General features: G+C 40.3%; 1 protein-coding gene across 1 annotated transcript in view; it reads right to left on the reverse strand.

Annotated features, from left to right (window-relative positions):
* The window catches only part of CSMD1 (CUB and Sushi multiple domains 1), a 2,063,616-nt gene that overhangs the window by 383,748 nt on the left and 1,656,235 nt on the right, over window positions 1-23,633 (reverse strand). The window contains exon 23 of the mRNA XM_024251429.3: window positions 21,178-21,334. Coding sequence (XP_024107197.3) covers window positions 21,178-21,334 — 157 coding nt within the window. The remainder of the gene's footprint in view (window positions 1-21,177; window positions 21,335-23,633) is intronic.

Genomic DNA, 23,633 nt, shown 5'->3' on the forward strand with positions numbered 1-23,633 from the left:
ATATTCCTCCTGAAGGCTCTTCCTCCTCCCTGAATTTCCTGTGAATCCGGCCACAAGTAGGCAATGACAGGTGCTCTGCGTGTATCTAATTCTTCCAAGTTTCCCCATGCAAATATCTCATTACTTAGTCTAGAAATGAACCTCCCTGAAGGCAGGGGTAGCCCAGAGAACATGCATTGTTTACTGTATCCCCTGAGTCTGGCAGTGAAAGTGGAAACAGTGAAATGTACGCATGTTACTATATTTAACTGGAGCTTATTTTAATTCTAGACAATGTGTCTATAAGTGCCTTTCATTCAAATAAAATAGTAAGCTTCTAGTGATTTCAAAGTGTTATAAAAACACAAAGTTCACTGTGTTTTCTAAATAAAAATAAGTGAGCTGATTTTCAAAATCGTGAAAATAAATGTATGTGTTTCAAATTTTAATACTTTCTGATTTTTACAAAATTTGGGAGGATTTAAAAGTAGCATTCAACCAGAAATATGCAATTAGGGGAATTTCAGAATGGATTCAATATTATTTAGCAAACCTAAAATGGAACCTACACAGTTTCATAAAGTGTTTTTCTGAAGAGGGAATTCCATCAGCTTTCATTACATATCAATGTGGAAATGTTTGGTGACATATTTACATAATAAACATTTCCATGGATTATTTTACATAATATATGAAAGTCAGTGCAGACATCTTCAGCATTATGAATACCAAATAGTGTTATTTTGGTCACAATGAATTTGAGGATGATAAATGAACTGACAAATATTTTCAATACATTTCATAGCCAGCAACATGAATAACAGCACAGATTTCCAACAGAAGCAGCGCATTTTCCTTCACCTCCTGATGAATCATTTTATTTTTATATTTTCAGTTAGAGCCATTTTATTCCTTTAGGTCTGTTACATTTTACAATATTAGTTAAATGACTACACATTCAAATTAATAAGAACTTATATGTAAGAATGAGCAATTTCTTAGCATTTCCTTCGAATATTGTACTAGGAGCACAGATAAAGAATTTCTTCTTCCAAATGGGCCTATTTCATATGGATCTTGTTTTATGCTAAATTGCCTTAAGGCTTCTGGAAGTTTCCAGAAGACAGAGCTAATCCATGCACATACATAACTACCTATGGAACTTTCTTTTCTTGTTCCCTCAGTTGGTTTCATTGGCCAGGATGTATAATGCACCAGGTTCCAGTAAACTGAGCAAAGTTGTAGGGATGCCCCTGGTCACCTGGCCTCCAGGTGTGGTTGCATTATGGAGGTGTCAGACATCATGGCAGTGGAGTCCACAGCCAGTGGAGCAAGGTTGGCCATCCACGGCATATCATGAGTACTTCTACTTAACCCTCAAACCTCAAACATCACCAAGGAGGCATTTCTCCTGTCCAGTCTGCTTACAAAATCATTTTCTTATTCTTAACAAAGGAAATTGATTTCTGGTTAACATAATGGCAAATTCCTGACTTAGGAAGTGCTGTGATTCCTAGATAAGTCTGTGAACTGTTTTTTGCTTTTTGTTGTTTTTGTTTTTTTCCTACGGAACTTAATAGCACTGAAGCCTTCCTCATCAGAACCTAAACCTCAGAGTCATGGTTTATTCGTTTCTTCATCCCATCTACAATTCAAGTCATCACTGTCCTGTAAATTGTGGGGTTTTAAAAACATATCTGTCATTTATCTTTCCACCTCTAACATTGCGTTTTTGTCTAACATTGTCTTATTGTCATTATTTTAGTAGGTTGTATGATGTCCAATGTGCAACTTCTAACTTTGCGGGCATCTGTAATCTATGGTTCACATCACAGCAAGATTAAAAACCTAACGCAAATGACAAGGGACCTCAACATTCTTGTACACCTAAATACAATCTTACCTCTCTTTATTTTTACCTTCAATAATCTACCCTTCCTCATTTTCCCAAGTCTTACCCCTAAATAAAATCTTAGCTCCTTTATTTTTACCTTCAATAATCTACCCTTCCCCATTTTCCCAAGTCACTAATAGTCATCAAAGCCAGAAACGTTGGTTCATTCTCAGCCCCTCTCTCTCTCACACACTCCACACCCATGATCTTACCCCATTTTTAGAAGGAGTTAAAAGGGAAACTTGCCTAAAATCATCATAAGAGAACTTTAAACACTCTTCAACAGTTAAAATACTCTTTGATTTTTTAACAAAATTTATAGCATTTCAGTACTAGGAGTTCTCAAAAACAATGTTGTGTTTATAGAAGAAACACATGACCTGGGATATGACAGATGAAGCAGCAGGTGGGCAGCAGAGCCAAGAGGCCCACATCCAACCACAGAGACCCAGGAGGGGGAGTTTCCTTCACCCCACCATTCGTCACAGTTAAAATAGACACACATCTAACCCCAGAGACCCAGGAGGGGGAGTTTCCTTCACCCCACCTTTCATCATTGTTAAAATAGACACACACCCAACCCCAGAGACCCAGGAGGGGAGTTTCCTTCACCTCACCTGCCATCATTGTTGAAATAGGCCCACACCCAACCCCAGAGACCCAGGAAGGGGAGTTTCCTTCACCCCACCATTCATCACTGTTAAAATAGACACACATCTAACCCCCATGGACCCAGGAGGGGGAGTTTCCTTCACTCCACCTTTCATCACTGTTAAAATAGGCCCACATCTAATCCTCAGAGACCCAGGAGGGGGAGTTTCCTTCCCTGCACCATTTGTCACTGTTAAAATAGACACACATCTAACCCCCAGGGACCCAGGAAGGGGAGTTTCCTTCACCCCACCTGTCATCATTGCTAAAATAGGCCCACACCCAACCCCAGAGACCCAGGAGGGGGAGTTTCCTTCACCCCACCTTTCGTCACTGTTAAAATAGGCCCACATCTAACCCCAGAGACCCAGGAGGGGGGCGTTTCCTTCACCCCACCTTCCATCATTTTTTAAATATCTGACAGTGAGTGTTCAATCTTGGCATTTACTATTGAATGGTGCTAATTGTATCACTTCAGATCTTTGCAAATTTCAAGCTCAATATTCCCAATTGCCTTGATATTTTCATGTTCCTCGGTCTAGTTGCCTGGCACTGGAATTTAATTGACAGGATTATTTTCATATCAGTGTTTTCTGAAATTTTTACTTGGTTTAAAAGAAAAAAAAGCATTTGTTGTAGAAATACAAATAGGCTTCAAATGTTTTTATGTCAGAATTTGTGGAGCAGAGAAAAATAACAATTTTGAATCTGAATAGATTTTAGAACATTTTTCCTTTTAACGACATCATTAAAAATGACCTACATAAGAAAAATCAAAATCAGAAACAGCATGACCTGTGACCCCTTACCCAGTGTTTTCTTCCTGACACGATGTCTGGGTCTCTGTGCTGCCTGACTTCCTGCAAATGAACCTTGCAAATGCAATGCATCCATGACTGACTAATACAATCACAATCACTTTTTATTACCCCTAGAGAAGAATGGGAAAATATTCTGTCATCGCTCCTATCATAATATTTTAGATTTTATAGCATTTGATGATATCATCTGTTGGCCTTCATTTTATTTCACACTTCAGTCATAAGCCTTGAGTTGGATCCTCATAATTAAATTATTTATGTCATCCTCCTCTATGTCCTTTTGTCTTTCTCCAAGTACTGGTGGTCAACAACATATTCCTCAATTAGTTCCACATGATGAAAGTAAATAACAACGTGGGCTGGGCGTGGTGGCTCACTCCTGTAATCCCAGCACTTTCCCTTGGGAGGCCGAGGCGGGCGAATCGCCTGAGGTCAGGAGTTTGAGACCAGCCTGGCCAGCGTGGCGAAACCCCGTTTCTACTAAAAATACAAAAGTTAGCTGGGCATGGTGGCAGGTGCCTATAATCCCAGCTACTTGGGAAGCTGAGGCAGGAGAATCGCTTGAACCCGGGAGGCAGAGGTTGCAGGAGGCTGAGATTGTACCACTGCACTCCAGCCTGGGCAACAGAGCGAGGCTCCATCTCAAAAAAAAAAAAAAAAAAAAAAACCCCAAAAATGAAAGTAAATAACAATGTGAATCCACTATCAGATCATCACAAAATATAAAGAATAATTCATTTCGCAAATAAGAAAAAATAATTGGCAAAACTTAACCTTGCAGGAAATTATCCTAATCAATGGAAAAGCTGGTCCTAGCCTGACATGACATCTGCAGGATTTGAGGGCATGATAGTGGTCACCAGGGTGATTATAGACCCTTATTAGACAAATCTCCCATTACAGCCATAGAGTGCTTGGCTTCTTCCCACAGAATCCAAGCACAGAATGGTTTCAGTGGGACGTTCGACAACATCATACACTGACATGTCAGTCTTCGTGATGATATACATGTTGGTCAGTTAGCAAGGATGATAAAAACATCATATTAAACGGCAAGAGACTGGAATATATATGCCCATCTCTACCTCTGATTTGCTTTTTGACATTGAGTACATCAATTAAGCATCATCTTGTGTCACTGTCTTTTCTTACAATGGTCATCGTGGTACTTTCCACCTTGAGAAATGAATGAAGATTTATGTCTTGTTTTTACGGCAGCCTCACCTTGAGACAGAAGAAGGTATGAGGTGTTTCGGTTTCAGAGCACTGCGGTACTACAAAGACACATCCCAAACTTGCCCTTTCCTGAATGTTGTCAAGTTTGGCCTCAAGTGCTTTATGTTTTACAATTGTTAAACATTTGTTTTGAAGCTTAAAATAGACACATAAAACTAAAACTTTCTAACGTAAACCAGGAATTGTATGTTTGCATTCCCAGAGATGGGGATGGCTTCCCTCCTTGTAAAATGCCCATCTTGTTTCGTAATAAATTTCCTCCTAGGTACTCTCAAGCAGCCTGTCTCCCTATTGTATTGGAATTGCTTAGACTGCCTCATCTATTGTGATATTTCCACTGAAAATCATTCTATTGAAGAATATTTTATAGGCTTTCTTTTCTTATAGAAGAAGAGTAAAAATGCCATTTTCAGGATTCTTACAAGATGTAAGTTTATAAAAATGTATGGCTATGTCTTGATACATTGATAGGAAAGGTTTGCTCATGCTTGTAATCTCAGCTCTTAGGGAGGCAGAGGTGGGAGGATAGCATGAGCCCAGGAGCTCAAGACCTGCCAGGGCAACAGAGCGAGACCCCATTGTCCACTAAAAGGAAAAAAAAAAAAAGACAGAAAATAAAAACAAGTGGAAAGGTTGGCAAGGATTCAATCACAGAAACATGTGCATAGTCATCCTCCTGTCTCATCATTGGCATTAACACTTGCCATCTTTACAATACTATCTTTTTTTTTTTTTTTTTTGAGACAGACTCTCGCTCTGTCTCCCAGGCTGGAGTGCAGTGGCGCAGTCTCCGCTCACTGCAAGCTCCACCTCCCGGGTTCACGCCATTCTCTTGCCTCAGCCTCCCCAGTAGCTGGGACTACAGGCACCCACCACCACGTCCAGCTAATTTTTTGTAATTTTTGTAGAGATGGGGTTTCACCATGTTAACCAGGATGGTCTCGATCTCCTGACTTTGTGATCTGCCCACCTCGGCCTCCCAAAGTGCTGGGATTACATGCATGAGCCACCTTGCCCAGCTTACAATACTATCTTTTTTATAGCACAGAAAATTCTGAGTTTACAAGTTAATTTTCCTCTTAACATACACATCTTTTTATTAACATAATATCGGTTTAATGTCTGTTAGAAATCAACTTTTCTTTCTCCACAACTGAATGTCACCATGTTGTACTCAATAAGAATTCATAGGATAATTGTTTCAATAGTGACCTGGGAATAGTAAAGTTTGAGGTAGATCACTCATTTTGGGGGAATAGAACTGAAGATATGAGCACACACAGATTATTTTTAGATAAGAAAGTAAAGTAACTTGGTTAGATTTAAATGCTTATTTTTTATAATAAATCAGTTTATTTTTTAAGCAAATTGTGAAATAAGTAAATGTTGTGTTTTTTCCATTAGCTCCAGGTCCTCATTTCTCTTCATCGGCATATGCCCTGCATCCTTCTGTTGGTCTTCCATGGATATTCACTGTGACCCAGATCCTTTAATTGGGTCACCTTGAACTCTGTAAATGGCCAATGCCCTAACTAGCCCTAGCCCAGGATGCATCTCTCTGTATAACTGGGGCATCTCCAGCATTGCCAGCCAATTCGGGTTCCAGTTTCTAGAAACTACCCTGTCCTTCTACAGCAGGTAAAGCCATCCACTTTCTGAGACTCACAATGAGGGCATCCTGCTGCTGGTTTGTTTCTGCTATTGTGATTCAACGTCGAAATCCAAGCCACTTACTTTTCCTAAACCTGGTTCTTGGATGCGTCTCTAATTAAACCGATGCCTTCCTCTGTGTCTGAGCCTCTGATCTGACAGTCTGCCTGTGTCCTACATTCCTGTAAGCATAGGTTCTGCTTCATAAATGCTTTTTCCACATTGGCGCTTTTCATTGGAGCTCTGCCTGCCTATCTGCTGCTTGAGGCACCTCTGCTTCCTCTCTGAATATCATCTGACCCTGAGTGACTTTTACAGTTTATTCACCTATCAGAATTTGTGTGACCTCATATTGGGCACCCAATGCTAAACATCTGCACAGAATACCTTACAAAATTTTGTCTGTTGCTACATCCTCCAAATACTTCAAATATTGTGTTCAGACTGTCATATGATTTCGGCCTAAAATGTATTCCTGTTTTTCTTGGCCCACAGCAATGACCAGTTTCAATCCAAGTCACTCCAATGTACATATAGTGGACTATGTGTCTGAGGGTTCCGAAAATATACTGTTATCATATCCACGGTCTTATCTGAGTTGACAATAATACACAAAATACGTTGGCAGAGGATGCGCTTCATGTGAAACTGACAAGATAGTAATAAAAAACAAAGAAAAAAACCCCAGCTTTTGTCATCCAATTTATAAACAAAAAATGTCAAATAAATTTTAAATTAAATCGGGGAATTAATTATATAAGACATCTTTTAAATAAAACGCACTAAACTCTTAGTAATATCCATAAAGAGTCTTAAGATCATTATATCGTTCCTTCAAAATAAGACAGCAAGTATTTTATTATAACGTGCTTGGGCTCAAGTCTATTACATCCCAGAATTCCATTATCATGTACCAGAGGGAGGTGAAGAAAGCATCAGGAAGAACCTAGGGCTGAAAAAATTTACCTAAATATGGAGGCTGCTGTTGGCATGGGATGGAGATGGAAGATATGTAGTTGAGGTAGAGAGGAGATGCCAGTTGTTGGCATGGAATGGAGGTGGAAGATATGTAGTTGAGGGAGGGAGGAGATGCCAGTTGTTGGCATGGAATGGAGATGGAAGATATGTAGTTGAAGGAGAGAGGAGATTCCACAGCATTCAAGAGGGCATTGCAAAGTGACCTTGTTTTGGGATATTATCAACAACAGAGGAGGCTGAGCTAGGAAAGTGGTCATTGAGAGCAAAAGTGAACTCTATAAGAGACATTTCCAGCAAGCAAGGGGAGACTCTGGACAGCCGGAGCCCTAAGAGCAGGCTTCATCATGACCCATTTGCAGGGCGACAGAGCCCAGTTCTGCAGGAGAAAGGAATGTTAAGCAGGAGACAGAAAAGACCCTGCAGGCAGGTGGAGAGTTCGAGATGGGCTCCACATTACAGGGGAGCATATATGATGAATGGGGAAACTGAGGCAGCCACACACAGACTACTATTATCTAGTTAACATCTTTTCCCCATAAGAATGTGCAGCAGTTCCCTTCCCAAGGCCTATGCAATCACAGATAGCAGTAATTACCACTCTCACGTACCATGAGTGCGCCCCCTTCACAGTTTGGAGCTCTGGCTACTACAAAGGTCTGCCTGCCCTGAAGAGTAAAGCCTCATTTCCAGAAAGAGTTGCCCAGCCCCGGGCCATATGGGCCTGCAGGACCAGTGCTAGCTCAAGAGTGTGAGCAGAGGCCATGCCATCACTCTGCGCAGGGTGCTGCATTGTAAGTGAGCCTTTTCTGCCTTCTCTCCTTATCTGCTAGGGGCTAACTTACTTGCTAGGGGCACAGGGCACAGTGCCAAGGGCCCACAATCTCTTTAGAGGCTCATGGAAATGCTTTAATTTCCTTAAATCAGAAGAAAAAAGTAAATTTCTGGGTTAAAGAAACTGTATTAATATACAATCATCTATTGATCTTTATAGCCACACAGTCATGAGATGAAATGTTTGATGTTTTGTGTGGAGGAATGGACAGTATAAGAAGCTCAAGCCCATGGCAGTCACAGTGAGGCCCCATCCCTGGGTGCAGCTCCTCCCAGGCCCAAGCAGGGTAGTGGGTAGAGAGCCCTGCAGATAGAAATGTCATTCAAGAGATTTCTCCTTACATTGATAAACTTCAATTACTATAGCATTCTTCATTTCATTTTCTTAGAAACAATGAAGGAACATACGGTTAAAAACAACTTGCCATAAAACCTAAAGTATAATAATGATAATAATAATAATAATAATAAAAGAAAAAAAAAAAAACAACTTGCCTATACTCAGAGGAATATAAACCGTTCTACCATAAAGACATACTCATGCGTATGTTCATTGCAGCACTATTCGCAATAGCAAAGACATAGACTCAATCTAAGTGCCCATCAGTGAGAGATTGGATAAAGAAAGTGTGGTACATATACGCCATGGAATGCTATGCAGCCATAAAAAGGAATGAGATCGTGTCTTTTGTGAGAACATGGCTGGAGCTGGAGGGTATTATTGTTAGCAAACTGAGGCAGAAACAGGAAACCAAACACCGTGTGTTCTCACTTCTAAGCAGGAGCTAAACGGTGTGAACTCAGGAACACAAAGAAGGGAATGACAGACGCTGGGGCCTATTTGAGGGTGGAGGATGAGAAGAGGGAGAGGATCAGCAAACATAAATAATAGGTACTAGGCTTAGTACCTGGGTGACCAAATAATCTGTACGACAAACCCCCCTGACATGAGTTTACCCAAATAACAAACCTGCACCTGTGCCCCAAACCTAAAACAAAAGTTACAATAATAAATTAAGATTAAAAAGCAAATACTTTATTTTGAATTTTGTTGCTCTACCATGGATATAGGAATGAATTATCAGCAGGTAGGATACTATAGCAAAACAGTTTTTATTTTTTATTTACCTCAAGAAAATACTAAAATATTACTTCTTACCATGTATGAGAGATGACATCTTAAACAAAATATTTCAAATAGAAAAGCAACAGGGCCGGGCGCGGTGGCTCACACCTGTAATCCCAGCACTTTGAGAGGCTGAGGCAGGCGGATCACCAGGTCAAGAGATCCAGACCACAGTGAAACCCCGTCTCTACTAAAAACACAAAAAATTAGCCGGGCGCAGTGGCAGGTGCCTGTAGTCCCAGCTACTTGGGAGGCTGAGGCAGGAGAATGGCATGAACCCAGGAGGCAGAGCTTGCAGTGAGCTGACATCGCGCCACTGCACTCCAGCCTGGGAGACAGAGTGAGACTCCATCTCAAAAAAAAAAAAAAAAAAAAGAAAAGCAACTTCCCTATTTAGATTCCGATTTCAGACTGAGGGAGCAACCAACGTTGATATCTGTGGTAAAGAATCATGTAACCAGAGGCACTGATCAAAATCCCACATAATTTCAGATGTTTGCTAACAGTGGCCATGAGTTGGTGACCGTTTTTATCTGATGCGGTGAAAACACAGAATGCTCATGATGTATCAGTGGGAAGCTCTTGAGCTTTGGATTATACTAACAGGGTTTGAATCCTGGTGCTGCCACTCACTAATGATAGGACCTTAACTTACGGAAGCCTCGGTTTCCTGTCTTTAAACTGAAAATAACAAAAGGACCATCTTTAAAGGGCTACTTTGGAGATAAAATGAGACAATGAATGTGAATTTCCTGGCACATGGTCAGTGCTCATTGATATATTATCCAATATTTTTCTTTTACCATGGCCTCCAAAGACACAGCTGGTGGTTTCTCCTGCGTATGTACCTGGGATGAACTTGGTATTTGACCTTCAGGGCTTCATGCCAGATCTTTAAAGTTACCATGTGAATGATATATTGAATAGCAGTTACTCCTATTTCTTTATGTGTAAACTATATTCATTTCAATGTACAACTTTTCTGGCCTATGTAAGAGTAGAGTGTCCTGCCCTCCAGAAAGAAATTCAGAAGATCAATGTTGACAGGTGACAGGTAATAGACAGACAGATAGATAGATAGACAGATAGATAGATAGATGATTGATAGATAAAAATAGATCATAGATAGATAATGATAGATAATTGCCTGGTCAATCAGTAAATACATACATAATAGACGGATATAGATAGGATGATAATAGATCATACATGATCAATCAATAGATGAATAGTTAATTGATAGACACACGATAGATATGTAGAGATAGATGATAGATGATGACAAGTATAATACATAAATGTAAATGTTTGTTGAGATATCTATTAGATGCACGGATATTATCCAAAAGTACTGCTTGATGGCATGAAAACAATGACTTTTCCTTAAAACGTCATCTCTAAGATTAAACATTGATGACACTTGTATTCTGTCCTCTTGCTTTGCATGTGAATAAGACCCTCTTGTAAGCTTTCCCTAGCAGAGAAGGGAAGGTGGGGTTGCTGAGGGCTTGCCAGCTCCTCACCCACCTCCAGACGTCTCTGAGTCTCTCCAGGTGGGGCCTGAATTAGCTGGGAAAAGGAGAGGAGAGGCCTGGAAGGCTGACTGGAGCTGCAGGCAGGCTTATGCTTAGGGAAGATTTGGGCATATAATAAAACTATACCTGTGACCATACAGAACGTGACCACGGAAACCTGTTTTATTTGTAGACAACAGATTCACTACTGTAAGCTGAAATATTTCCTGAAAGTTTAAAAGTACATGTAAGAAACAAATTGTACATTTCCTTTATCAAATATATACTTTATGTCTTCAAGAGTGTGTGGGAGTGTGCGCACGTGCACACACACACACCTTTTTTTTTTAAATGAAATTATCTGAGATGGAATGAAAACATTCCTAAATAGGAAACTGTGAGGGACAGATGTTGCAGGGACCCTGATGGCCTCACCTCCCGCTGCTCCAACCCTGGATGTATGAATGATTCTTATTCCTTGAGTGTGGGCACAGTCTGTGACTTGAGCTGACAACTGAACACGGCAAGTGTGAGAGCACCAGATGCCACAGAAGTGTCTGATCTGTCAATGCTGAGTTTGTCAAGATATGGAGCCTGACTCAATCCAGGGGTTTGAGGCTGAGGGAGCCTGACTCAATCCAGGGAAAGCCCTTGAAAGAGGGTCTGGCCTCCATGAGGTGAGGGCTCCCCATGGCTTTGGAGAAGCCAGCAAGGACACGCCCTGCCCAGAGAGGGCCACAGCCATGTGGCAGGGAAATGCCAGTGGCACCAAGGAGCTGGGAGTCTCAGTCTGACCACTGTGAGGACCTGAGTTCTGCTGACAGCCTGAAGAGGCCCCTGACACTCAGATGAGACCACAGCCCAGACAACACCTGGTCACGTCCTTGTGAGACCCTGAGAGAAGACCCAGCCAAGCCGTGTCTGGGCTCCTGACTCACGGATGCTGTGAAATAAGAAATGGTGCTGTTTTAGGCCCCTACATGTGTGGTATTTTGTTACAGAGCAATAGAAAACTAATGCACACAACACTGCCTATTATTTGAAAACACTTTATAAAATTATCTACAAGTTAACTGTGGGAAAAACAAACACTGCTTATTGGATATTTTCCCAACATTTTTCTCAGCTAAGTTAACAGCTATGTAAGAACAAAATTTTGCCGTAAGCTTTTATTTACAAATGATATATAGATACTGCAATTTACAAACTACACAGATACTGCAATGCCAGAAGTAGATATTAGAGCAGCATAATATGTTTGCCATAAACTTAATCTTTATTGAAATAAGTAAAAACCTGTTAGTGTGGATTTACGTGCAGGCTGAATATTTCCTTATTTTTATAACCCTATTCTATACTTTCCCTTGGTTCTTAGCATGGTTGTGAATAATTTTTAAAACTACTCACTGGATGAAAAGATGCTTTGACTCAATTTCCTAAAATATAATACACCATAAAAACCAAGAAGGCAGTGAATGCTATTCTTTGAATACTAGAATCTCTTTTACTTTAAAACAGCAATGCTTACACATCACAACCAAGAATGTCTGGGAAATCTGTGAGTGTCTTTATTATTGACAAAATTAGATTGTAGAAAATGTGCATTTGAGGACTGCCCCTCAGCTTGTATAGGATTTCCAAAATCTAGTTAAAAAGAAGTAATCAATGATGACATGGACCCATCGTGATGCACTTTTATATCTTACTCATAGCCAGGGAGGTGAAGGCATTGAAAGAATCTATATGAGATACACACAGAGTGTCTACTGATGTATTTGGGTAGAGACAGCTGGGAGAGGATGCCAGAGGAAAATGACATCAACCTTTTCAAGGTATCAGTCAATCCTATAAAGAAAGCATTATCTCTCTTGGTCAATGCATGATCTCAGGGACTCCAAATGATGGATTCTGACGTACCCTGCTCTTCACCTTCAGGTTTGTTTCCAGTAATTGATTGCATTCAGCAGCTGTGTACACTTCATGCTTGCAATATTTTCTCCTTGTTTTCAAGCACCAAAGTGACAATGCTTAGTGTCACTTTGACGGTCTTGAGAGTGTATTCCTGTCCAAAGCCACTCTGTCATGTATAGTAGTATGTTTAATGTTGATGTCATTTTTATTCTCCAAAGCCACTCTCTCATTTATAATAGTATATTTAATTTTGATGTCACTTTTATTCTATCAGTGTGTTAATAAAACCAGCATGACAGCTACATAAACCCACAGCTCCATGCTTTAATTTTCACATCCACAGGCTACGTTGTAATGTGTCCAGAATTAGTCGTCAATATCAAATCACCCAGCTTCCCCTTGTACTTACTGTGGCAAAAACATATATATGGAGCTACAATGCAAGAGGCTGCAAATGGATGGGCCATTTTATAGAATGGATGCCATTCTTTTTTATTTCACATTGAATTTGTAGAGGAAGTAGAGTGGGACTTCCTAGGTCTCTCTCTAATGTTCTTTAAACTGAGTATGACCAGGCAGTCTGCAGATGCACACTGTAGGTGGCAGCACAGCCTGCTGGGGAGCTGCAGTGTCTCACCATTGGATGATCCCATTGCATCTGTAGCACGTCTAAGAGCATCAGCTCCTAGTCCAATGAGCCTTCTCCAAAACACAACTCTTGTAATAATGCTCCTCTGAAAAAAGTGAGTTAATTCTAGGAGATGATACTGTCTCTTAAACATTTCTGATACAGCTCATGGCGGAGTGAGAAGCATAGCTATGACTCATGAAACTGACAGGAGCCCAGGACCCTGAAGGTGCCTGCAGTCAATGCTGGTTGGATATTCTACACCATTATGTTTCTCTCTCCCTCCCTCTCATGTCACTTATTAGGGGTATTGGTGAACCAGCCTCTAATGGTTCCTTTTGCCCATACCCTCTGCTCTGTGTTAGGAATTCGCAGTTCCAACCTCTCAGTCACTTTAATGACCATGCAGTGAAGAGCACAGTGACGGGATCAATTTCCCCTCCATGACAAATAGCCACTGGTGTGTGTCCCAATGACACAAATGGTCTCACATTTCGTATAAGAAAAAAGGTTTGGCCAGGCATGGTGGCTCACGCCTGTAATCCCATCACTTTGGGAGGCCAAGGTGGGTGGATCATCGGAGGTCGGGAGATCGAGACCAGCCTGACCAACATAGAGAAACCCTGTCTCTACTAAAAATACAAAATTAGCTGGGTGTGGTGGTGGGTACCTGTAATCCCAGCTACTCGGGAGGCTGAGTCGGGAGAATCGCTTGAACCCGAGAGGTGGAAATGCAGTGAGTTGAGATCGTGCTGTTGCACTCCAGCCTGGGTGACAGAGTGAGACTCCGACTCAAGAAAATAATAATAATAAATAAAGGTTAATGGTAACAATGGCTTCTGTGTATGGAATGTCACCTAAGAGTGGAGCAGACACAGAGCTGGATGTTCTATATGGTGTCACTAATTCTCACAACAAATCTGAACAGTGCTTTACTATTATTTGCATTTTGCCAGGGTGGAGACTGGGCTCAGTGAGGTGAATTCATGGATTGAAGTTCAAAGAGCAAAAGGTAGAAACCTGATCCAAGGCTTCTCTGTTCTCAAAAGTCTGACCTTCCTACCCAGCCTTTGTAGATTTTCATTTTGGGCTAATTTACATGCAGAGGACTATGAGTAATCCTTAAGCCTAGAAAACATTTCTCCCATAGGACTGTGTTCAGGTTAACGTACAAAGTGCTTTGAGTAACTGAAGTTAGAAAAAAATCCCTATTCCTCCTGAACCATGGAACCATGGGCAGGTTTCTACAAACCTCTGTTCCCTCATATCTAAAGCAGTAGAAAAATAGTAACTGTGGAGTTTTCATCAGTATTAAGTTAGATCACAGCAAGGCCTTTGCGTGTGTTACAATACACGCTAATCAGTCCCTTTGCGACTTGGGGTATTGAGTGTTTCCAAGGCCCACTGTCTCCACTTCCTATCACAAATTGTAGGCGTTCCTATGCCAAGAGACATGTGTCACTTTCTATAGCCTTTTTCATGACCCCTGTTATACAGAGTCTGAAGAAAAACATACTTAAATTCATATAGCACTTGGATGTTTTCAAAAGCCATTTCATATGTGTTTTCTACATAAGTTAGGAAAGTAAACTATTATTGTCCCTGCTTCACAGATAAAATCAACACTGGGAAAAAGTGTGGTGGTTGGGATTGAACAGAGTAAGGAACAAGAGGAAAGATGCTTTACCCCGATCTGATTTTGTCTCACTTTACCACAGAGCAAGGGGCACACTGAGAGCACGTCCTTCATCACAGAGCCCTGTGCCCCCATCCAGACAGAGGACCCAGAGACTGTTCCCAATGTGGGCGAGAGCCCTGCACACCTAACTTCCTGTTTTCAGAACAGATTCAGTGTCCCGCCTCCAGCTGCATGCATCGCTAGCCCTGGGCTGTGTGTGGGCTTCCAGGACAGGCACAGCTCCTGTCTAATTCATATAGCACCTGGCATTGACCTTAATCTGTAGCTTGTCTGAGATGGTCAAATCCTAGTCCAACAAGCCTCCAAAACACAGCTCTTGTAATAATACTGCCCTAAAACAGTCAGCTAATTCTAGGAGATTGACCTTATGCCAGTTGCTATATGAGTTAGACAGGAGCTGTGCCTGATGGTGTGTCCTGTGAACTGTAACTTTCTGGGGAGGCTGGGAGCTGGGGTTGGCCAGGTCTTGCTGCCCCCCTGCCTCAAGAGCACAGCTGACTAATCCCCTGGAACCCTGGGCATAACAAGAAGAAGATTGAAAAGGGTTCAGTACATGACTCTGCCACAAACCAAAACAACAGACTTGCCCCAACCCCGTCTTCCATCTCCTTACTTATCTCAAAATCTAGAACCTTTCAAAAGCAGAAAAGATTTTTATAAACATACCAAATTGGATGAAATAAATTGCTTTTATTATTAATCAATTTTTAATTAAACCTTTTTATATCTATTCAGCAAATATTTATGAAGCATCCCTTAGAAGCAAGCCAGGGAGAGTCATTGTTGTGTGTAATTACACCTGTGTCTGACCCTCACCCACAAGGTTTATTCTACAACCAAAATTTAAGCTTGGGTTTATTTTGATGTCCTCAAAGATCTCTTTGCGGTTGGCAGTCTTGCCTAAACAATGAGATAGGTGTAAAGAATGACAGAGGATGTTCTCGGTAAGTGATGGCCACTCTTTCGTCAATGCTATGTCTAATGCTGATGTACAGAGAATGCATATCCACAAAACCAGCGCCTGGACAGAGTGGCCCATGGCCTTAAGCTCAGCCGTCTGAAAATGATTCAAAGAAAGACCAGTCTTGCGTCTGCTGAGGTCAAGTCCTCCCTAGGAGTTCGGGCACTGATCACACATTCATCTGAAATCAGCCTAGTGGATAGAGAGAAAGTCAGCCCATAGGGATCTGATTATTTTATGTGTCATTAAACAAAAGTATTCCTTTGAGTGTCTCCGCCACAAACCCAAACCGTAAGTGTTTATGAAGTTTCTTCTACCCCTGTTCAAACTTCTGCCAACATCCTCTGGCCAGGAAATCACTGGCGCTTTGTGGAAGGGAAGCTGGGGTAGGTTTTCCCTGATGAGCCTCTTCACCACGTCTGCACTGTAGACACTTCTCCAGCTTCCTACGTTGGCAGCTGCTTTTATATCCCAAGTGATATCATTTATGAAACTTAATGCCAAGCAGGCATTGTGGGATTGGAATTGTGTCCAAAAATAAATGCAAATACAAAAGGGCCCCCTTGAGGAGTTTGTCATCCCTCTGAGGTGCTAAAATCAGCCACAAGACACAATATATTTGATGTCTGAGTCCAGTTGTTGAACCACATGTGTATGCCTGTCTCATCTCTATGTCCAAGTCACCCAGGCATCTACGCCTCTATGCCCGGAGAGTGGCTTAGCCATGTGTGGGTGCTGGGCGTTTCTTGACAAGTTTAGTCAGTGTCCACGGAACAGAAACTAGCAAGTGAATGAGGGCAGTAGACCCTGACCAAGTACATAAATAAAATAATGGAAATTGTGTAAATCAAAACACAGCTAAGTACAAGAAAGGGAGACAGAGAATTCAGGATAGTGATAAGGGGACCAATTCAGGATCTCCCAAAAATGAAAATTTACCAGGGATGAGAAATCTGGTTGTGGGGCAGGATGAAGAGAAGGAATTGTGAATGTCCCTATTTCCCGTCTCTAAATTAAACACTGTTGTTGCAAAGTGTCTGGGCTCAGAGGCAGGGCCTCTCCCGTGATACCAGCTATGCAGCTGATTCATTTTCAGGGCTGGCCAGTGCACTTCTGCAGGGTGCATCCTGAGGACCGTAACTTTCCAGAGAAAGGGCTTTATTTTTTCTTTTTAAAATAATTGGTATAAAGTTGCCATATGGAATTGTGGCAGCTCTGTCTTGCAGATCCAATTGTTCATCTCCAGCCTTTCAATATTTCTGTGGAAGGTCTTTTATACCCATCTGTAATTCCTCATCCATTTTCACAGGCCCTTCACTTCAAGCCCCTGTTTGGAGAACATTTTAAAGATGTCCCTGACTATGGGTCCTCTTCTCTATCAAAAAAGTGAGACTTTTAAGAGCCAAGGGTAGGGGGGTTGCCTTAGGAAAGCTAGCCAGCTGTCTTTCAAAAGCATTCCCTGGGTGATTTTGTAGGCTCAGACTTCTGGTTCCATCGGTGTACCCAAAATAGATTTATATCATCAGAGGGCCAACGGGACTTTAACATCAGAATGCCAGTTCCGTAATTTGAAATAATTGACGAAGCTGGTCCATGTGCCGGAAACCCTATATCAATATCAATAAATCACCCTCAGAGGGCTACTCTGATATCCAATGCTTCTGTTACTTCAGGTGAAACTCTTACTTCTTCTTGCCTGATACAGCTCTGTGGACCCTCAGTGTCACCAGGGAATACAATTTGAATGACAATGATCCATTCTAAGCTTCTTATGTCACAGATCACACATCTGTGTAAGGTGCGAAGAAGTACAAACACGTGGACACTCATTGTCCCCGATTTCACAGAGCTATGGGTTATGGCTCCATTTGACATCATTATACACCAGAAGCATATTATCTGGTATGAACATAGACAAATCTGTAATAAAAAGCAGTGTTTTGTAATGAAGGTACACTTTTAAAGTTTTATTTTGGTCTGACTTACTATTCAGAAAACAGTAGTTGCTTAAATGCCTATTAACATATTTATTCCAATTTGGCCCAAAGATACTCTGGGTTTTCTTCCCTGCCAATTCCTCTGCATGTATCAATATCGGTCAATATACTTGATGCCTGCCAAAGCAGGATCACCTAAAATCGTTGAAAATAAGTACATCCACAATTCTGATATTCAGTTAGAAGGCCTGGATTTGAGTTGCAATTACACCACTCCCTGTGTGCAGCAAATTACTAAAAGATTTGAAGACTTGGTTTTTAATTCATAAAGAAGAGTAGAAGGAGTTATTTCCCAAGACCTGGAATTACCAGGATTGTAAAGTTGAAAGGGACCTAAGTGTATGCTTTTGTAAATATTAAGGGATACACAAATATTGTTTGTACCCATTTCTAAAAATGTTAGGGTTTTTTATTAAGCTATATATTTTACTCTCTGTTGACATTTTCTAATCTACTCATGTATATGCATTAATTATGGATCTGAAACATTTAAATACTAATGTTTCCTTAGGTAATGCAATTAACTAGCAAGAGGCAATTACAAAAGTCTTTTGAAAATAGTTGAAAGTGTCTTTACACAGTCTTAAGCATTAATAACTTGCGTAAAATATTTTATATAACCAGTCATCATTTCTGAGACATCTTTTTGGGATAAATATTTGATTTAGGTATTTGATCACCTTGGGGAGCTGGGGATTTCTTCAGCTTATTTACTTATATTTAAACCTAACAATTTAATGTGAAGTTAATACTATTTTGATTTTATAGCCATCAGCACCACCAATTTTCTATTACAAATATATTTTCCCATCAGACAGTATGTTCCAGCTCTAAGATAATCTTACAAAGAAGACCTGAGGAGTGTCTGGGTTTTGTAGGTAGAACCAAAAAGGTGAAACAGGGAGAACAAGAAAATTACTCCTGTCAAATTGATTATAATAAGAGCTAAGCGCCAATCCTCTCCAATATTTCTTTCTCCTATTTATAGGACATTTGTGCTACTATGTAATCAACAATGTCCATAGAATCGGAAAGTGCCCATAAACAGATGGATAGATTCAAGCTTTTACAAAGTTACTCAGTTAAGTGGGAGTGACAGCAAAACGTCCTAAAGTGATGCTGGATGCCTGGGAGCAATAGAGTCACAGTATCCATGTGGGGTCCGGGCAGGGATGAGCCTCGCCCACTGACACAAGCCTTCTGGGTGAGGGAGGGTGGACATAATCATGGAACAAGCCGACCACCTCTAGTTTCCATCCGGTCACACGGCTCTGGAGCACATGGACCTTCCTAACTGCTACCTGGATAAAAAAAGAGGCTTCAGAATTATGGAAACAGCTCAGTATCCCTACACTGATTCCAAGCCCCTGAAATTCCAGCATGCATAAATCTTCTTCTGGATACTTTTTGCATCATCATGAGAAAATGAGACCAAGTGTTTATAAATGAGAAATCATTCCAACTGGAAATAGTTGGAGGAGCATGGGAAACAGTTACTAGGGTTGGAAATGTAATGAGAAATAAAATACAAGCTGAGCACAATGCGTTTTCTGTGAAGCAGCCACGGGAAGGGAAATGGTGAGCTTAGTAAGATCTCAACTTGCAGCAGTGTTGAGGGTGAGGTCACAGGAGACAGGGAGGATCCCAGGCCAGTGTTTTCTGCTCTTTGCCCAGGGAGCCATAGCAGGGGCAGGATTTGTAAGAAAAGGCAATGAAAATGCGTTCAGTGGCAAGAGAGTTGGAAGAACAACGTAGGTGTGCACGGAACTTCCCCGTAATTAGACAAAATTTAATTTACCCACAGGCTTTTCAAACAGTGTTTCTTCTCAAGTATCTGTGTTCCTCTAAGACTAGTGTAGTGGCAAGGAAGCGGGGATGAAGACATCCAAGTAAGAAAACAAAATACATTGAACATCTCGACAGGGATGAGAAGTGGAAAAAACAATCACAATAGCATTCATTCCACCTGCAAGCAAAATGGTTTTACAAGAGCTCTTTGGGACATTTCTGAGAGCAAAATCCTGGAAAGTAAAATTCTAGTAAAAATTTTATAATTATAGGTTGATCTTGTAACATCAATTGTTATCAGTTCACTGTGCATAAATATTAATTCATAGGCTTTCTATTTACTCAGTCTTTTCAATGGTATTATCACAAAAGCGAAAAACTGGTTTCGTCATTATTTCAGCCACACTTATTCTATTTTTTTGCCCAAAGTCTTACAATTCTTCACTTGTGATTTTTCCTCCTAAGAGGGATTTGAGGTGATTAATCTTCCTCTTAGGCACCTGGATTAGCTCTGGGTCTGTGGGATGATTATTATCTTTTCCAGGACCTTTTTTGCCCATCCATCAAATAAAGGTATCCATCACTAACATACTTTTATGCTCAAAAACCCAAACTTTTAAATTTCTGATGTCATGCTGTTCATTATCATATAGTTTTTACATTTATCAGATGAGTGAAGGATTTGACAATTTTATATACTTTAAACATTTTAATTAATTAGTTAATTTTAATTACTTATCCACACCAAATAGCTTTTTCTTTTACTTCAGAACTAAAAATGCTGAAAATGGCAGTTATCATATTGCAAATTCCTACTTTTGAAACACAGCATCTCTTTTATTTCCCTGTTCTTTTGGCTTCTTCATTTACATCTTTAAAAACATATTCCGCATTAATTTGTTCATAGAAACGATGGGAAACACTGAAAACTGGGAGCTACAGGTTCAATCCTGGCTCCACCAACTCTTAAAACTGTTATCTTCGGCAAGTATTCAAAGTATTCCTCTTCGTTCTCTCGTCTCAAAAATTAGTGGTGAAAAGAAAATTGTTTACTACATATTATGTAGTTGTTATGTGTGTGTGCTTATACATATATATGATTAAATGTATAAATATATATATGTGTGTGTGTGTCATTCAAAGTCTATTACCTCTGGTTATATCTAACATCTCTTCTAAATCCTTCATATATAAGCACATGAATTCTTATCAATGTATAGTATACCCCAATCAGTATATTTAAGCCCATCAGATCTAAAATGTTTTAAGATGTTTCCTTTTCAGGTCCAACTATTTTGTTATTAAAATTAATATTTCCAAATAGATAAATTTCAAGCTACTAGTAACGTGTCTGAATATACAAGCGAGTCAACAGAGTACAGAATTAAACTGCAATCCAAAACACAGTAGGCAGCCAGAAAAAAAATCAATATTTAAAACTTAATATAAGCCAAGTATCAGATGTGTCCTGAAAAAATAAAAAAAGAATGTGATTAAGTCATATGTTACTTACTGGTATAGGTGAGTTGAAAACCTTGGTTGGTGTCAGATCCATTGGTGTTGAACTCTAGCCACAGGTGATTGGATGTGCTGTTTAGGATCAGCCCCAGAAGTTCATTTTTAGTGAAGGTGCCCAGTGGACGTGAGGAACTGTCTTTTCCATCGTATACCTGTTGAAAATTCACAGCATGAGTCCCTCTATGCCCTAATTGGATTCTTATGTTAGCAATGTTAATAAGAAATCCAAATCTTCAAAGATGCAGTTTTATACAATACTTTAAAATGGCATATAGTGTATAGAAAGATAAATGAAGGACTTAGTGCTAAATCATATTTGTTAAGTTTTATCTTTACCATTAACACTGGAGGCAAAAGATTCCATTCTTGTTCAGATCATTTTATATTCATTACTTTAAGAGCTCTTTCTGTGTTCATTTAAAATTAAATAAATATTTCTTTATATTTCCAGGTTTCATTATCTACCTTTTTATTCCTTTTCTCATAGTTCAGTTATAAAAGTGGAAAGGATTTATAATATTTTAGTCTTGAATGTCTCCTCTGAACTCTCAACTAAGTCAAAGAACATACCCTTCCCTTCTATTCCCTTCTGTCTGAATGCACTAAAGGACAACATGGTGTGCCAGAATCTTGTCACATTGTGTAGTCTGCAAGCCTGAGGTGGCTTTCATCTTGAATTTCTAATAACAGAAGTATCTCATCATGCAATAGTAATACAGAAGTGTGATGTTGCTTAAAATGCTCTGTATGTGGCATTATCTTCCCAAGTAGTTGTAAAACGAGAGTAGATGTACTAAGTATATGGAAGATAAAGAAGACATGGCTTGGTTTTGACCAGCCATGAGAGGGAAGGTTCAGTCATGAGTTCCCAACTTTTGGGGAGACAGGTCACACGGTGGGGAGCAGTGGGTCGGTGTCACTGTCATATTCTGAATGAGGATCGGGTAAAAGTGTTTTAGGACCCACACACTTTCTGCCAATGCCAGGAGGCTCAGGTAACAGAAACAGCACTGACTTTCTAGTAGGACAAATAACTAATGCATGCGGGGCTTAAAACCTAGATGATGGGTTGATGGGTGCAGCAAATCACCATGGCACATGTGTACCTATGTAACAAACCTGCACTTTCTGCACATGTATCCCAGAGCTTAAAATAAAATAAAATAAAGTAAAATAAAAAAGTCAATGCAGGAGTCCCTGCTCCCAATAACAATAGAGCACTAGGTGGGCATGGCTAATCCACCTGCCTCCCTCACTAGCAGGGGGCCGTAAAAATAAACATTTATTACATTATATTGGAAAATGTTCAGTTTGTCTTAATAGAAAAATGGTACCCTAACTAAATAAAATTAAACAGAGTCTTAGTAGGCTCTTCCGTGTTTGTTTATTTTCCCCACTTCTTTCCTCTTTATACAGATTAATTTTTCTTTCATTGTCTTTCAATCAATATATAAACCCAGGGATGTACACAGATATACATACTCAGAAAAGGAGAAAATACATTTAGAAAAGATAATTTTGTGGGTAGTTATTTCATTACAATTAAATATGGACGTGCTAGTGGGGTAGAATCAGATACTCCCTAATCTCCTTACTAAAAGACTATTGACCCAGGTCACTGTGTAAAAACCATTATTTGATTTATTCCATGTTTTTATTAGACGAGCCGGGGTCTGACATCCAGAGACTAAGTGGTTTTAAGTCCAGAGGAATCTGGGTCAAAGAGAAAATGGGCAGGTCTCCCTGGGAAGGCCTTGGGCTACCCCGTATACCATGGAATTGTCTGTAATTCACAGAAATCCATAAAGATGGGGAAACACAAAAGAACTAGACACTCAGTGAAGCCCCTGCTGGGTCCTGACACACTGTGCGCTTATCTGCTCTCCTGAATCGTGGCTTCCTCATGTCCTTATGAGGACTTGACCAAGCGCACCGTGGATCCCTGAGAGATTGCACCTTGCTCCCAGTGGCTTCATGGTTAGAACCACTAAAAATGAACAGCTCAAAAGCTGAATCGTAAGATTCTTCAGAACAGCAATTCTGCCTTCTTTATCCACATCATCAGCAATTAGCACTAGGTTCAACCACCGATACCCCAGAGAATGGGTATGTCATTGATTAACATGGAACACTCCCCTGTCAGTTCTCTAAAGTCAAAATCTGGGTTTTGATCACAAATAAAAACCCAGATAGGAGTGGAAGTCAGAAGACTTGATTTCTGATTCCAATTGGATGAGGAACAGGCTACACCTGTTCTGTACAACATTTCCTAGTTATATTTTTTCACCTATAAGTAGCTAGATTCAAAGGGTTCTTTTCAGTTATTAGAGAAAGCCTTCGGGATTCATATGTTTAATACAAGTCTGTAAGTATTTGCACTACAAACCCTCCTCAGAGTTTGGCATTTAATCAATGCCATATACTCTAAGGGATGTTGCTGGGTTAGCAGAT

This window comes from Pongo abelii, chromosome 7 (genome assembly GCF_028885655.2).
Source record: "Pongo abelii isolate AG06213 chromosome 7, NHGRI_mPonAbe1-v2.0_pri, whole genome shotgun sequence".
Classification (NCBI taxonomy): Eukaryota; Metazoa; Chordata; class Mammalia; order Primates; family Hominidae; genus Pongo; species Pongo abelii.